The sequence below is a fragment of the Notolepis coatsorum genome (assembly GCF_963971535.1).
Source record: "Notolepis coatsorum genome assembly, chromosome: 19".
Classification (NCBI taxonomy): Eukaryota; Metazoa; Chordata; class Actinopteri; order Aulopiformes; family Paralepididae; genus Notolepis; species Notolepis coatsorum.
The window spans coordinates 73569361-73584281 of NC_140183.1; the positions used below are offsets into that span (position 1 = coordinate 73569361).

Below are 14921 nucleotides of genomic sequence, written 5' to 3' on the forward strand. Positions count from 1 at the left end.
GTTTGCAGCCTGTTCCTATCATTCATGTCATTCTTATCATTGATGTCATTCATGTCATTCTTATCATTCATGTCATTCGTATGCTTGTTTTCGTTGGCCTGGCACCTCATCCATACAGGTTTCACCTACTTTAACTCTGCAATACTGCACATCAATCAAGAGTAGGAAATAGAGGAGGCTTTTTATAGTGGCTTTTTTTTTTACCATGTGAACTGATTTCGGGGGGCAATTCTCAGTATTCATCAAAACCCTTCATACCAATGTGGGAAATTGGGACACTCATTTGGTTATAGTTATAATTATATAATTATATAATAACTATATATAGTTATTTTCCATTTTCTATGCTGATTTTCAGGGGTATTTTCACGACCATACAATTTCAAAGGCGTTAGATGGACATTCAGGGATACTTGTTTTTGGCCTAAGTATCTTTCCCTACCCTGATGTCAATACTCTTATTAACCTTCCTGCACCCCTGGGACAAAAAACTTCCCAACTGTAGATACTGTACATACTGTACTTAGGATAACCTTGTCTTGATTTATTGCATATCCCCTGAAATTAAGTCAGGCAGTTTTTCTGGGGCAAAAGATGAAGTCTGCATTTATTTTTATTTTTTTTAACTCTATAGTTAAAAAAAGATTGCCCTGCAAAAAACCACTGCACATGGTGTACCCTTTGGTCAAAAAACGTCCCTATTGACTCCCATGTTAAACACGTTTTTTGAAAACGACGCCATTGCAGATTGTATTTAATTATTATTTTTTTCATCTAGGCCCCTTAATGGGCATTTACATATGCATGATTACACATTTTTTTCAAGATGGCCGCATTGCGTCATCTGCTTGTATCCTGCAATGCTGCAATTTACCCTTTGGTAAAAAAACATCCCTATTGACTCCCATGTTAAACACGTTTTTTGAAAACGACGCCATTGCAGATTGAAAAAAACAAAACAAAAAATTCATCTAGGCCCCTTTATGGGCATTTACATATCAGGGTTCCCACGCTTGCCTTGACATTTTTTTCCATACTACCTCCTGATTTTCCAGGTACCATATTAAGTGATGATCTATAGGCCCCTGAAGTTTCCCGCCCTCATCCGCGCCCCCCTCCTCACACACACAACCCCCTAGGACACCTGACTACTTACTTGATTTAAATGCTGATGATATACCTGCATATAACCCCTCTATATACTTACTTATACACCTGCATATAACTCATATGATAGCATGTACATATATATACTATTATATATATAGACTACTACCATACTGTCTTTATACCTGTATCACTGTATATTATTATACTACAACTCAATCTGATTAGCACTACACTCAGTAGTACTAATTTGTACATCTTGTACCCAGTTTAATTACATTGCTGATGCACTTTACTGTTACATTTGCACTCCGGTTGGATGCCAAACTTCTTTCCGTTGTACTGTACTTACATTTGAATCGAATCTAATAAAATTTCCACCAATGTTGGCGTGTTCCTTTAACAAATGTGGTTCCCCCTCAGTTGTACAACAGGCTGCCGCTACATGGCCTGCTGACTGGCTTCTTTTCTTCACAGTGCAGCATTCTGTTCAGGGGAGAGTGTGGGTGTGAAGATGCACTGTGGCAGCCCTGCTGATGAAATGACTGGCACATCCAGGGCTGCCGGTTAAGAATGACGAATGAAGCGCATCGGCTGTAGTTCTTACAGAGTCGGTTCTCAGTCTGGTCAGCTCCTCCTCGCGCTCCTCGATGCAACTCTTGAGCTCGTCGATCTGCGGGAGAGACGGGAGGAGAGGTTTAAAGGCACGCTGATGCAGCTTTTAGACTCCACCTCATACCATACGCATACAACTTAGTTAAGGTGCTGTAAGTAAGTATGTTTTCAGTTAAAATAAGTGTTAAATAGCTCTACATTCTGACAGCCATCACTGATCTAGAAGTCAGTAACATGGGTCTCCCAGTCCCTCCACTCTGCAGTAAACAGAAAATACATGTCCTGGTATCCCAGAGAGAACCCTAGATATTCTTACTTATTTCAAGAGATCTTGTCAAGCCAAATTTTTGCAGTGTGGAGTTCTCTCTCCTGATTGGATAAAGTGAGAACGGGAAACCAGAAAATGTATTTCCTGTTTACCATCTGTAGTGTGGTAGTGAAAGGTTAACCTTCTGTAGTGTGGTAGTGAAATGTTAACCTTCTGTAGTGTGGTAGTTAAAGGGTTAACCCTTTGTAGTGTGGTTAACATTCTGTAGTGTGGTAGTGAAAGGGTTAACATTCTGTAATGTGGTAGTGAAAGATTAACCTTCTGTAGTGTGGTAGTGAAAGGGTTAAACCTTTGTAGTGTGGTAGTGAAAGGGTTAACATTCTGTAGTGTGAAAGTGGTAACCCTTTGTAGTGTGGTAGTGAAAGGGTTAACCTTCTGTAGTGTGGTAGTGAAAGGTTAACCTTCTGTAGTGTGGTAGTGAAAGGTTAACCTTGCCTTCTGTAGTGTGGTAGTGAAAGGGTTAACCTTCTGTAGTGTGGTAGTGAAAGGTTAACCTTGCCTTCTGTAGTGTGGTAGTGAAAGCATTAACCCTTTGTAGTGTGGTAGTGAAAGGGTTAACCTTCTGTAGTGTGGTAGTGAAAGGTTAACCTTCTGTAGTGTGGTGTTGAAAGCGTTAACTCTTTATAGTGTGGTAGGGGTTAACGCTTACATTTTTCATTGTAAGGGGTAACAAAGAAAATACCACTTACAGCACCTTTAAGTAAAACCAAATTAATTTGTGCAGAACTGTTTAACAGTTTAAGGACATGCTGAGATTGTGTACAAAATCAACCTTTTAAACTTTTTGAACTGTCCCTTTAAAGTTCTAAGTTAAAGGTATGTTTAATGTAAATGTGAATCATTGAACTGCAGTGCATCGTGAGGTCATGTGGTGCCTGCAAGACGGTACCTGCTGGTGGAAGGCCAGTATGCGTGAGTGTCTGTCCTCCTCCTTCTGCTCCAGCTGGGAGTGCAGCAGGCGGAGCTCTCCCCTCAGCTTGCTCCTCTCTCCCTGCAGGCCGTAGAGAGACTCCACCAGCCTGTGGACCCCCGCCTGGCTCCCTGGGTCCCCGCTGCACTCACCTTGGTGAAGAAAACAACACAATAATAGTCATCAGCATGGTCATTGTCGTCGTCACCATATCTTTGTCATAACCGACATGGTCAGCATCATCATTGGCATCGTTATCATCATTATCATCAGTGGTTGAAGAAGTACACAGTTCCTTTACTTAAGAAATACCCAGATACATGAGTACTCTGGTAAAAGTCCTCCATTCAAATTCTACTTAAGTAAAGAAGTATTTGCTATTGAATGTACTTGTATATCAAAAGTAAAAGTATGCATTCTACATGACGCTTGTGTATTCCAGTGCTTGGGAGCGTTCAATCCTCGAGCCATTGACCTCTATAGGTTATGTTACTGTAAATTGGTATGTGGTCCAGTTATGCTGCTCTGATAAAAGGTTATGTTAAAGTGGTATGTGGTCCAGTTATGCTGCTCTGATTACGTCCTCTTCAAATGTGAAAGTATATCATCTTTTTTGCCATGTTTTCTATGCAAAATCTTCAAAATCCTCAAAGTAACTAGTAACTGATGGGTTCAGATAAATGTAGTGGAGTAAAAAGTTGAATATTTCCCTAGAAATGTAGTGGAGTAAAAGTATAATGTTAAATGAAAATAAAATGAAAATACTCAAAGTACAAGTAGCTCAAAACTTTACTTAAGTACAGTACTTGAGTAATTTTCCACCACTGATTATTATTGAAAAACTTTATTTATCATCGTCATCAAAGTCCTCATTATCATCATCATCATCATCCTCATCGTCGTCGTCATCAATGTCATAGTCCTCAGAGTTTTCCCGGTGGCCTGGCCACGTGTATGCTTTCCCCAACGCAGTTGTGTTTCCGCGTTCCCGTTTTGCGCTCTGATTGGCCAGGTCATGTGACATGTGCGCCAATCGTGGGACAGCAAGTTCTGTGCCTATTTCCGGGTCTAACAGCCTGCAAACTACCTGGCGTTCTATCGCCATGCTCTAAGACAAACTCTAACCGTAACCAACTTCGAAAGAGTGCCTAAGCTTAACCGTCGAAAGAAGGGCAGGCGTTCTATCGCCATGCTCTAAGACAAACTCTAACCTTAACCAACTTCGAAAGAGCGCCTAAGCTTAACCAGTGTAGAAACTTGCGGCCCCACGATTGGCGCACATGTCACATGACCAGAAACACGTGGGCCAATCAGAGACGCGGAAACACAACTGTGTTGGGTAAAGTATTCACGCGGCCTGGCCTGCACAGAGAAAAAAGATTATATATATAATATATATGTATATTATTATTTTTATTTTCTTTGCTCGCAGTCAGGCCACTGAACTTAGAAGCAGGCCAGGCCAGTGTTTGTAGTTGTGGCGGTGCGATAGTTAGATAACCTAGGTGGGGAACAACCAGGAGATCACTGCGACAGAGGGTAACGCAGAACTATCTCTCTCTCTCTCTCTCTCTCTCCTCACACACACACACACACACAAAGGGAGCCGCATGTGATTGGTGGAGGCGGGACCAGGCCATACAACTGATTGACAGCGGAGACGGCGAATGGAATGACACTTCTGCAGAATGACAGGGAGAGACAGAGCGAAAGACAAAAAATGAAAATGTCAAGCTTAACCTGCGCTTGAAGATGGACAGTGGAAAAAAGAGGAAGGGTGGACCAGAGAGGGAGAGAGAGAAAAAATAAAGGCCCTTACAGGAGATGCTGCTAAATGCGTCAAAATTGACCAAATGTTTTCTTGCACCACGGGACCACCAGGTTAGTCAGTGATAAAAATAAACATGCTAGCTAGTAGGGGTGTAAAGATACACGTATCCGTACCGAACTGTTTCAGTGTGTACCGTACCGTACCGCACGGCTGTGTACCGAACGAATACAATGGTATGTTAACCACTAACGACCGCCCACTGGGGGCTGTTTTTTTCACAATCTAATATAATTATTATTATTTTATAATTTTTTACAAGTCGATTATTAATTTCAATATAGAATATTCGTTGAGAGCCTACCTACATAACCCCTGAGTGGAACATGGAAAGCCAAACTTTCCCCCACTGTACCGAAACTTGACTTCAAAACCGAGGTACGTACCGTACCGTGTTTTTTGTGTACCGTTACACCCTTACTAGCTAGCTAACATAGCTAACGTTACCATGCATCATCATCGTCCCCTGTCAAAAGCCGCTGCCAAGAAACTGGACAATCAATAATTTAACCCTTGTGTCTGAAAACCCTTGTGTTTAACCCTTGTGTCTGAAAAAAAGTGTTACACTCTTACCATTAGGGGACTAAATTGTCTTCTTCAAAAACGCCATAAACATATTATATGTTGAAATCTTTTATTCAACTTCAGCCCTGATCATAACCATTTTTATTTTTAGATTCTTTTTTTTGTAATGTCAGATTAAAAATGAAATACTCCCACTTTTCTGAAAAGAGTTGTTGTTACATGCTAGTCTGTAATAACCCCCCCCCCCCCCCCCCCTGAAAATATCTTACTTTTTGTGTGTTTTTTTTAACAATAATTTGTGATGCCATCACACACACTGGCATTTAAATGGTTACAATTATACAATTATTTGAATATGTGGTGGTTATGATCAGGGCTGAAGTTGAATAAAAGATTTATGAAAGAAAAAGTGAAAAATTATTTCAACATATATTTTTATGGCGTTTTTGAATAGGACAATTTAGTCCCCTAATGGTAAGAGTGTGAATATTTTTTTCAATCTGACATTACAAAAAAACAAAAAATCCATCGAAATCAGTGTTGTTGCTAATCATTGACATATGCTAGCCTGTAATAATCCCCCCCAGAAAAATCCACTTTGCATTTGATATATTGAAAATATAAAACATTTTGTGTGTGTTTTTAACAATAATTTGTGATCTAGCACAAACACTGGCATTTAAAGGGTAACAATTATAAAATTCCTGAACCAGAATGCAGGAAATTAAGTCTTTGTAACTAACATTTTCCTGGTGGGGGACCCCCAGACCCCCCGCTTAAAAAGTGGCCTGACTGGGGCTATATTTCGCACTATATTTCCTGGCCTGAATGATTTCCCCAGTCCGGCCCTGGTTATCAGAATCACTGTCATTGTTCATTGCCATTTCTGGACTTTCTAGATGTAGACCTATTTAGCTCTGTAAATGTCCTAACCAAACCCCCTCCAATGTACAGTTACCCCCCCCCCCCCCCCCACCCCCCCTACCCAACCCCCCCACCCCCTCCAAAGTACAGTTTCTTCATCAAATGTATATACTCTTTTTTAGACTCTTTTTGTATCACAAACAGTACTGTATTTGTAAATCTGGTATGTCATAAATGTATAGATGTAGCAGTACTGTCTATCTGTGTCATGTATGTCATTATATGTTATGATGAATTGAAAATGGGGGACCCTGGTGGAAACAAGACGAAAGTCTTTCTCTGGTCTGCATCCCCTTAACAATTGTGTGTATTGAGCCGTACTGTATTGTACCCATTCTGCAATCTGTTAAATAAAGTTTTCAATCAATCAATCAATCAATCAATCAATCAATCAATAGCTACTGAATGCAGACCACACAGTACACTTCAGAGCGATGAAGGAAACCCAGCCTGCTCTTAAAGCTCGCTCACACGCTATGTAGTCACCCTGTGCTGCAGTTAAGGTAAGGCAGTCTTTTCCATGTTCCCATTTCGCTAGTCCCCCCCTGGGAAAACTCAGTAATGTAGGGATAATTCAGGCTTCTCTACCGTTTTACCGGACCAAATGGAGGAGAATGAGTCACATTTACAAGGAGCAGTATCTGGGTAAAGCCTTTCTGACGTTCAACGCAAACCCAATGAGACCTGAGCCGTGTGCCCAGATGAGTTTTAATTAGGTTCCTCCCTCTGAATGATTTATCGGCCCGTTAGGTTTGATTTTCGCTGCTGGATAATTACATCAACAGAGCGCGTCAGATCTGCTGTGTCACACTGCTACCCGGGGAGGTGGGGATTGGTGATACAGAGGGGGAGGGGGGGGGGGGGGGGGTGGCCAACACCAACGAGATCACGGGAAACGTGGGAGGGGACTGTGGGCTTTCGTCAGCAGGGGAACTGGGATACTTGTGCATTTTAAAACAGCGACTAAAAATAGTACAAAGGAACGTGTTTTCTCTGCCTGAAAGACAGTGTAGATGAAGACTGATAAAAGCAGCAAGCACAAGACATCGTTTACACTGAGGATGTTTCAGTACTGTCTGAGTGACCACTGATTGGAGCGTCTGCCACTCATTCGTACAGATCAAATGCTGAATATATGGTTATAATACAACCAATTAGTTACAGGTATAACTAGCACGCACAGAACGGCGCTTTAGTTATGTTTATTCAGAGACAGCGTACTCGTTTCGGCTGTAAGCCTTATCATGATGATGAGGAAGGCTTATCATGACGATGAGGAAGGCTTATGACGATGAAGAAGGCTTATGATGAGGATGAGGAAGGCTTATCATAACAATGAGGAAGGCTTATCATGACGATGAGGAAGGCTTATCAGGCCGATGAGGAAGGCTTATCATAACAATGAGGAAGGCTTATCATGATGATGAGGAAGGCTTATCATGATGATGAGGAAGTTCTAGATAAACACACCTAAAGGACAGTTCCGTGCGTGCTGGTTATTTCTGTAACTAAGGCTACATTCAGACTGCAGACGAAAGTGGCCCAAATCTGATCTTTTCATTTGTGATTTGGGCCACTTTCCTATGTGGTCCTAACTCAGATACAGGTCTGATTTCTTTGCAATGCAACCTCAGTCTGAAGAGTCATATCAGAATTCATGTGACTTTTACGTCACTCCAGATTGACATTCATCACAATTCTGCGCTGGCGGGACTCCTCGCCCCCATTATCAGCTGCTTACGAATGAGTTGGCCTCCATTGCAACTTATGAATCAAACCATAAACTGTGTCCTCCATGTTTACTTTCACCTTTGTTATTGTTAATTTCCGCAGGCGGGTCAGTTCAGGAGCGTGATCAGTTCACACTGGAATCTGATCTTGACCACAAGAGCCTGTCTGGACCGTGCGCCCCGGTAAGAAACCACTGAAGAGGCTAGAGTGCAGGAAAGCCCAGTTCCCTTCAAATACGCTGTAAAATGCCTCCCAACACCCAGACCTGCGCATCACATCAAAGTAAACAACCCAACCATAAACAATCCTTCCTGAAAACAGTGGGGAAGCGATCAGCGGGTTATTTATAGCCCAACACGGGTACACGTGGTCGGCTAGCATGTGGCGGGGCCCCGGAGCTTGTAAGTGCACTTGTCGGAGAAGAAAAGCAGCACTCCTCATGGATGTTTTATTTATGGAGGGAGGGAGAGCGACCGAGTCGCCGGCCGAGCGCTACAGACTCTCTCATCACCAGACCACGTATCTTTATCCTGCACATGATGAGAGGTGGGACGCCTGCGGTCCTCCACTTAAGACGCCCGCACGCTGAGCCCCGTTTTGAGCTCTCTGACATATATTCTCTGAGGCCATGTCAGTCAGCGGAGGGACATGACGGCCACAGCTTCCACGGAATCACTAGGTGTCACGCGTACTTGCAAACATGCATAAATTCGCACACACTGATGTGATCAGAGTGGGCTTGGCGGGGTCTGCCCGCGGAGAAACATCTGGTCAAATCTGGAACGCGGCAGATACCGACATCTGAGGATTTGAGGGCAGTCACAGGCTCACAGCTGTCTAGTCCTAAATAGTCTGGTGCTGTCATCCCTAATTGACCCATCTCAAATCCGCCCTCTTTCCTCCTTGATCCTCGAGGGAAGTGACGGTTGGGGTTTGAGATGTCAATTACAACTTGATCTACACCAGCAGCCTGCACAAATCGAATCGGCCGCCCGTGTATTCTTTCCTCCGATTTAGAAAACCTCTTTCCAAATGCAGCAGAGTTACGACCGAGAACAGATCACACTCAATAACATTACGTAATACATTATCTCCATAACCGGCCGCTCCCTTGACATTTAGCGTTCCCCCCTCTGCTCCATGAATCATCCCTCTTCCCCAGAGCCTCCACCTGGATACTCTGTCTAGAGGCAGAAGACTTTTAAATGTACGTGCTTAAAATGCGAAAACTGGATGAACACTGGATGAGTGGCTCCATTTTCTTCTCTCCTCCTCTCCTCTCTCTATCCATAATTCTCTGGCCCTCTAATGATCTCATCCCACGCTTGACCTATAATAAACATAAATCAACCTAAAATTAGTCCCTGGTGTCATTCTCTGCCTCTGTTTTCAGGCGTTCTTTTCTCACCCCTCCTTCCTTCTCCCTGCCTCCATCTCACATCTCTGTATCTCCTGTAGCTCTACTGTATCTCTGACGGAGCAGTATTTGTTAATTTTTAAGGCCCTTACTGGTAACCTGGGAACCTATGGAACCCGTTCTAGTGACTGGCTCGTCCTTAAGGTCCCTCAAGTTTGCTCTGAACAGGGTGAATCTGCATTTCACTATGATGCCCCTAGCTCTTGGAATTAACTCCAACAGTTCTTAAAGCTTGAGATTCTCCCCTCTGTTGCAGAATTTAAAACCTTGATCTCTTTGTCAATCACGTTGTACGTATTTTAATTGATTTGTTATCCTTGCTTTTGTCTCCCCTCGTCTTGTTGTCTAATTGTTATGATTTTACATGCTGTGTGATTTTATATGCTTTATTTATGCTTATTTATGTATGTACACTCAACGTGACTGCGAATGAGGGAAACCTCAGTTGCCTTTCGAGTTTAAATAAAGGTTTGAAATTGAAAATTAAATGCACACTGCTAATAGCTCTCCTTTTAATATAGAATAGCTCTTTGCCCTCTGCCTCCCCTCTATTATTCAGCATCCTCATCATCTCACAACCCCTCAATGGAAAAGCACCAATCACCCACTCACTCCTCTTTAACCTCACTGACCCCCCCTCTTTTCTCTCTCCATCTCGCTCTCTCTCTCTTACACACACTATTTCTCTCTCTTTCTCTCCCTCTTTCACTCTCTCTTTCTCACTATTTCTCTCTCTCTCTTACTCTCTTTCACTCTCTCCCCCCCTCTCTCTCTCTCTCTCTCTCTCTCTCTCTCTTACAGACAATTTCTCTCTCACACACACTATTTCTCTCTCTTTCTTTCACTCTCTTTCTTACTATTTCTCTCTCTCTTTTTCTCTCTCTCTCTCTCCCACTGACCCCCCCCCTTTTGCTCTCTCCTCCCCTCCCCATCTCTCTCTCCCTCCCTCCCTCTCCCTCTCATTCTCTCTCTCCCTCTATCCCTCTCTCTCTATCCCTCTCTCTCTCTCTCTCTCTCTCCCTCTATCTCTCTCTCTCCCTCTCTCTCCCTCTATCCCTCTCTCCCTCTCTCTCTCCCTCTCTCACCCTCGCTCCCTGGGCTGGTGGGGGTCTGCTGCTGAGTGATGGCCTCCTCCAGGCTGCTGATGACGCCGCTCTTGTCCCTGAGGCGCTGGCGGTAGGAGGCTCGCAGGGCCTTCATCTGGTGCCGGTGCTGGACGCGGTGCCTCTTCAGCTGGACGCGGTACTGGTCCGCCTGCTGCTGCAGCTGCTGGAAGTGGGAGTACTGCTCCAGAAAGCTCAGCAAGTGGGACATCACCGCCATCAGGGGAGACTCTGTCAACTGGCCAACAGAAATGTGGGTTAGCGGCGCTGGCGCTGGGTGGTGTTGAATATTCACACATCGATGGCCAAGGAACAAAACCTCCTGTCTGCATTAAAATAAAAGTGTGGAAAAACCTCATATCTGCAGCACTTTGCAAGGCTGGTCGGTATTGTTAACATATAATATAGTAATTTATTACATGGCGTTTTAACATTCGCTGAAATGCTTGATTGTGATTGGTCAATAGCGCTCGGTTGCCCTGGCCCTGACAGCGGTGAATAATTTTTTGATAACTGACCGCTGCCATGGGCAACGCGCAATAATCACCGGTGATACGGGTAACAGAGCGCTATTGACCAATCACAATCAAGCATTTAGATCGCAGTCACGAAAGCTAAGCTCAGCATATGCACAGCTGCACTCATCAGTGCAATCAGACCACAGACCTGCCGGCTGCCGGCGATAATAATAATAACTTTATTTGGGCTGACAGCGGAGCCACAGAACAACTGCGTCTGCATTTGATCTCGTCTTGTCGATGGTGTAAAATGAATTAGGTATATTGTTAGTAAGTTAGCCATGTAATAAGCGGGATAATGTATAGCCTATACTCGATCATTGTCGCAAAATAATTGACCGACACTGCGTTTAGAACACCTCGGCGCGGCGCCTCTGTGTTCTAAACTCTGTGTCGGTCAATTATTTTGCGACAATGACCTTGTAGCTATACATTATCCCTTACATAGTCCAAAAACTGTGTATTTTATTCGGTATCCGTAAGAAATAGCAAACAGCACTTTCTAAACCATTAAGCATTTTCAGATAGGAGGTTTTGTTCTTCGGACATCGATATGCAAAGTCACATTTTATATAATGCAATTGATGTTCGTTGCATGGAACTGTGTGGTACTGTAAAGTGTGATATCAAAACACAAAACTGACATTTTCAAATGATATTCTCTAAATAATTTATAATTACATGAAATGCTTATTTGAGATCTTATCATCGTGTCGGGTAGAGGAGAGGCTCCACAGAGCTGGTGGGAGGCGTTCCCTCATACCTTCCCCGCTGTCTCCACATGGACCTGAGAGGTCTTCCTCTTCTCCGCCTCCTGCTTGAAGGACAGGAAGGCGGCCAGAGGAGTGCATGCTGGTGGGACATCTGGCACATCACCCGCACGCTCGTCTTCATCGCTTTGGGAAAGGCCATCACTGTCACCGCTACTGCCTGCGTGACAGGAGTGATGTTCACTTCAATTAGTAAAGGAATCCATTTTGTTGTTCCATGCATTAGCATAAATTATACATTTTGTGACAGTTACTCCACACACTACAGTGCTCATATTGCCCGGGAGTATACATACAGTATTGAACATACAGTATTAACCATACAGTATTAAACAGAGGTGAGGTAAACGGGAAATGCATTGTGTTCCATCTATATAATGGAGTTCATTGAAAGCCTCTCACTTGAGTCACTAAGCTTAGCACAAGCCTTTCTTCTCATCTTGGGGGTGTGGCCAATCCTTCTCCTGCTCCCTGTTTCCATGGATACATGTCCTGGCTCCTGATCCCAGCCACAGACAGCAGGACACAATATTTACTCGCCACATCCATATCCCCATATGCACACACGCAAAATACATACACACAGGCAGGCATATACATACATGCAAACACACATAGACACACCAAAAAGGCATACAAACACAAGTAGGCTACACAAGGCAGATACCCACATTCAAGCACACGCACAAACTTACACAATGCCATCATACAGAATTGTGGAGCATATTGTGGTATATTATCATATACTGTGTCTAATTAGTAATGTATGACACACAATTGAGACGCTCTCAAGGTGTAATGTAAAAATAAAGACTCTCCACTGATTGAACGGGTCACATGATGTGAGAGAGCTGGGAGCCATTTCCTCCATCCTGGCCAGGGACTGGTGGTGTTGTGTGCAACTCCCCCTGCAGAAGCCCACCGATGGATGACAAAGGAACTCCTGTGTGGCAGCAGCACGTGTTGTGGCTAGACTCACCTCTGAGGAAGCTCCGCACGCCCCCTCCAAGGCTTCCTCCTCCTCCTTCTTAAAGACGGTGTAGAAGATGTAGACTAGGAGAGAGTAAAAGGCATACATGTCCTCCACCCTGTCTGGGAGTCACTGTGTGAGTGACAGCAGCTACTGAAGAAGCAGTGGGACAGTGTTCCCGTCTCACACCCCGCGTCGCCTCACGCTGCAGGAAAAGCAGCACGAGGAAAATAAATGTTAGATTTTCATCCTGTTTATTTCTGCTTTTTCACCAGAATGAACGGCTGACTAAATTGCCACTATTAAATTCCCAACAGTGGCAGGTGAATCTAGCATGACTAATCAGATCTATCTGGATACGCTTTCAGGTCTTCTCCTCTGAGGTCAAACCCTTCTCTTTACGCTTTTCTTCAGTTTAAGCAGCACTGGGCATCTATTCCTCTATGCGCACGTTGTCCGTCTCCTTACCCATCACATATGCTGCTTCCTCTGGAGGCGTCGGTCCATCCTTTCCGGCATTCTGAAGTCCTCTTTTACATTCCATCTGTGTTGTCAATGACAAACCCACAACCCCCCTCCCTTGTAACCCCTCTCCTCCGAGCAGCAACAGCATCCCAGCACCGTGCAGCTCCCAAGTCAACTCCCTCTCAGCCTCTCAGCTGCTCTCTCTCTCTCCTCCTCTTCCCCTCCCCTCATTTTCTCCTCTCTCCTTTGCTTTATCCACAGGCTGCATCTGCAGCAGGCATGCTCAGTGCAGCTCTCTGGTCCTCTGCAGTGGCGAAGTGGCGAAGACTGATATTGATTGGGTTTCGCCGTGAGACCAGACGCCACAGCTCGGGGTTAGAGGAGATATTGTTGCTTATCTGATGGGTGCTCATGTGGAAGAGCGTTTATGTTTGTGCAAGAATCATAATCTGAGGAACGGTATTTTTACTCAAGTACTGTCTTTTTTTTGTACTTTACTTGAGTATTTACATTTTATGGAACATTGCACTTTTTTACTCCACTACATTCATCTGAACCCATCAGTGACAGTTACTAGTTACTTTAAAGAAGATTATGTAGAAAACGTGGCAAAAATTTATGAATATTATGTACTTTTCAAATGTGAAGCCTGACAACTTCAACGTAATCAAAACCAGCATAGCTGGGGCGGCTAAGTGGCGCAGTGGGCAAGGCGCTCGCCACCAATGCAGGAGATGCTGGGCTCGAGCCCAGCTCTCGGCGTTGCTTCCGGCTTGGCTGGTCGTTCATACTAATACAATTGGCAGTATTAGGGGGTGGGAAAGCCGGTGGGTGGGGATCGGACGTTGTGGACAGCGACTCCTACAGGTCGGTTGGTGCGCCTGCGCAGTAGAATCAGGAAGCGACGGGGGCGGCGTGTCCCTCCCACGCAGACCCTCGCCGCTGAGAGATTGCGCTGTGCAGGTGAAAAGATGCGACGGCTGCCTCCTCGAGTACCGGAGGGGACACGTGATGCAAGGCTTCGTCCACATTGCAGCCAGCTTGTGGGAGGCAGGGCCTAACAACGTTCGAGACAGGGGAGGGTAGAATTGGACAATACGAAAATTGGGGAAGGGAGAAAAATAGAAAATGGGGAGAAAAAGTAGATACAAAAAAAGGAAGTATCGGGGGCAGCGTGAGCCTACCACACGTTACCCTCCCACTGAGAGATCGCGCTGTACAGGTGAAAAGATGCGACGGCTGCCTCCTCGTGTACCGGAGGGGACACGTGATGCAAGGCTTCATCCACATTGCAGCCGGCCAGTGGGAGGCATGGTCTACCAACGTTCGAGACAGGGGAGGGAAGAATTGGATAATACGAAATTGGGGATGGGAGAAAAATAGAAAATAGGGGAGAAAAAGTAGATACCACTTTAACATAACCTTTAATCAAAGCAGCATAACTGGCTCATATACCACTTTAACATAACCTTTAATCAAAGCAGCATAATTGGCCCACATACCACTTTAACATAACCTTTAATCAAAGCAACATAACTGGCCCACATACCACTTTAACATATCCTTTAGAAAGTTTAGGTCAAGGGATCAAGGTTTGAACATTCGCAAACCCTAGATATTTTTACGTATTTCAAGAAATCTTGCCAAGCCAAATTTGCTTACTGCACTGAATCAAATCAAATTTATTTGTACAGCCCGACAACACACGTT

At 44.2% G+C, this 14921-nt stretch overlaps 1 protein-coding gene across 1 annotated transcript in view; it reads right to left on the reverse strand.

Moving 5' to 3' along the window:
• The window catches only part of LOC311246006 (kinesin-like protein KIFC3), a gene marked incomplete at its 5' end in the record, with an annotated part of 50488 nt that extends 37634 nt beyond the window's left edge, over positions 1 to 12854 (reverse strand). Inside the window, 6 exons of the mRNA XM_084336061.1 lie at positions 1715 to 1780; positions 2940 to 3112; positions 10471 to 10726; positions 11770 to 11936; positions 12179 to 12275; positions 12756 to 12854. Coding sequence (XP_084192187.1) covers positions 1715 to 1780; positions 2940 to 3112; positions 10471 to 10726; positions 11770 to 11936; positions 12179 to 12275; positions 12756 to 12854 — 858 coding nt within the window. The remainder of the gene's footprint in view (positions 1 to 1714; positions 1781 to 2939; positions 3113 to 10470; positions 10727 to 11769; positions 11937 to 12178; positions 12276 to 12755) is intronic.
• Between the last annotated feature and the right edge of the window lie 2067 nt (positions 12855 to 14921).